Here is a 2188-nt window from a genome sequence, read left to right on the forward strand (position 1 = left end):
GGGGGGGGGGGGGGGGCAGATTCACATCTCACAGCTCCAGTGTGTGATGGGGCTGGTCTGAGGACCACGCTTGCTTTGAAACCCCTGCCCTGGACAAAGATCAGGCTTATGCCCATGAACCCCCTTTAATTCTCCCCGCTGCAGCCCTGAGCCCACTCCCCCAGGCCCAGCTGCCAGTCTTCTTGGATGGTTGGGGTCCCAAATCACCAACCAGAGAACCACATGCCTACCTGGAGAGGCTATATGCAGCCCCCCCGCCCCCCCAAGAAAAATGTGAGACCCAACAACAGCCTCCTTGCATCCCCTTCAGTCCCCGGCTTCCTGTCCGGCTCCTCATGGGAGGATGGGGGGCAAGCAGGCTACCTCTCCCCATATCCCCTCCCCCTCAGCCTTTCAGGTAGGAGCTACAGGGAGCAGGAGTTTGAGTCTTTCTACAACTGCTTATCATAACCGGCTTCCAGGAAAACCGTTTAGTAGGCCGTCTTGTGAGGGATGGGGCTTCGACGCGGGGCGGGGAGGCCTGGAGAGGCAGGGAGAGTTCGCAGTGCTGAAGACTCGTGGGGAGGAGCTGGACTGAAGGCCCCAGGCCTATAGCAAGGGAGGGGTGCTCCACACATCTCAGAACTCCTAGAGGGCCGGACCGGACGGAGCTGGGTACCCCAGCACCCAGCCCCTAGGAGGACTACATGAGGGGATGGGTTCTCCTGGCCTGGCTGCTTGGTGAGCAGCTGTGGTAGGAGGGGCCCACCCCCACCCAAGGGAGGGAGTCTGCCTGCTGCTCCCAGCCCAGGTCCCCAAGCCCTTTGGAGAGGCTGCTGAGGAAGCCCAAGGATGGGTAGGGTGGTCATGGTTCAGACCTACCTTGAGGGGTGGTGGGAAGGAGCATCGTTGTTCATCCATCCTGCTTCCCTGCAAAGAGAGGGCAGCACTTCCTGTTACACCCCTCCCGCCCTTCACACCCCTCTCGGGCTCGCTGCAGGGCCACCTCCCCTGGGCTCCCAGCCCTTCCTGTGTCGAAGGGAAAGTCCGCCCAGGTGGGGTACTCCCTGGCAGGGTGCTGCTTCACTCAGGCCTCTCTGCAGGCCTGGCGGTCCTGCTGGGAAGTAACCTGGGCTGTGGGAGGCGGCGGCAGGGAGGGGCCGGGGGCTCTGTGCGGGAATGCCTGCCGCTGGGAGTGGGGGCAGGGGTGGTGTGCGCGTGCCTGTGTGAGTGTGGGGAGCTGGGAGGACGGCTATTGCATCTACACAGATACGTGTTGTTGAGAGAGAGGGGGAGGGAGGGAGAGACCCGGAGAGGGAGAGGGAAAGAGGAGGAGAGAAAGAAAAAGAGAGGAGGAGGGGAGAGATGGACACAGAAAGACTAAATAAGAGAGGCAGAGAAACAGGAAGGGGCAGGAGAGAGGGTTTAGGGGGTGAACTGACATTAGGGAAAGCTCCTGCGGTTTTTCCCACTCGTCCCAGCCCCCTGACCACCTCCCAGCACATACCCTTGCAAAAAACAGACAAGGGCTTGGAAGCCCAGGGCTGGGCAGTGGAGGGTGGGCAGGGGTCAGGCAGAGGGGGCGGGGCTGCCTAGCTCATCGACACCTCCTCCTCCCTGCAGCACAGCTCTGGCTGCCCTGAGCCCTGGCATCTGCCCCTCCTCCCATTTTACAGGATGGGGTGGGGGGGCCTGCAGAGTCTGTGATGCCTCTTGGGGGGTTGAAGTGGAGAACCCAGCTCTGTGAGAGGAGGGGAGTGGAAGGTAGGGAGGCACACAAGTGGAACCTGGACCCCCAGGTCAGATAGGGAGTTGGGCCCTACCAGTCCCCATCCTCTACTCTGGACAGAGAGCTCTGGACAGCACACTGCCACCATCTCCTCCCTGCATGGCCTGTCTTCAGAGAGGTGTGGGGCAGGAGAGGTAGCCAGGGCCTGCCACCCCCAGCCCAGCCCGTCTGTGGCTCCCAGGAACGGGCAATGGATCCAGCCTCACCTGCATCTTTTCAATCATCTCAAACAGATCTGTGTTCTGCAACAGAGATGGGGAGAGAGCAGGTCAGGCCTCAGGGTGGTCCAGCTGATCCTGCTGAGCCCCCAAGGAGTCTGCACCCATCCGTCCTGGTCCCCCTAACTCTGACCAACCACCCTGGGCCTGTCAACCCAGAACCCGGCCCCGCAGGCAGCACAACCCCACTCAGTCCCTTCCC

At 61.9% G+C, this 2188-nt stretch overlaps 1 protein-coding gene across 1 annotated transcript in view; it reads right to left on the reverse strand.

Moving 5' to 3' along the window:
- RAP1GAP (RAP1 GTPase activating protein) overlaps positions 1-2087 on the reverse strand; it is a 22451-nt gene extending 20364 nt beyond the window's left edge. Inside the window, 2 exon segments of the mRNA XM_023758343.1 lie at positions 817-909; positions 1975-2087. Coding sequence (XP_023614111.1) covers positions 817-909; positions 1975-1992 — 111 coding nt within the window. The 5' untranslated portion in view covers positions 1993-2087.
- Positions 2088-2188: the final 101 nt, after the last annotated feature.

The sequence above is a fragment of the Myotis lucifugus genome, unplaced genomic scaffold (assembly GCF_000147115.1).
Source record: "Myotis lucifugus unplaced genomic scaffold, Myoluc2.0 scaffold_128, whole genome shotgun sequence".
NCBI classification, from domain to species: domain Eukaryota; kingdom Metazoa; phylum Chordata; class Mammalia; order Chiroptera; family Vespertilionidae; genus Myotis; species Myotis lucifugus.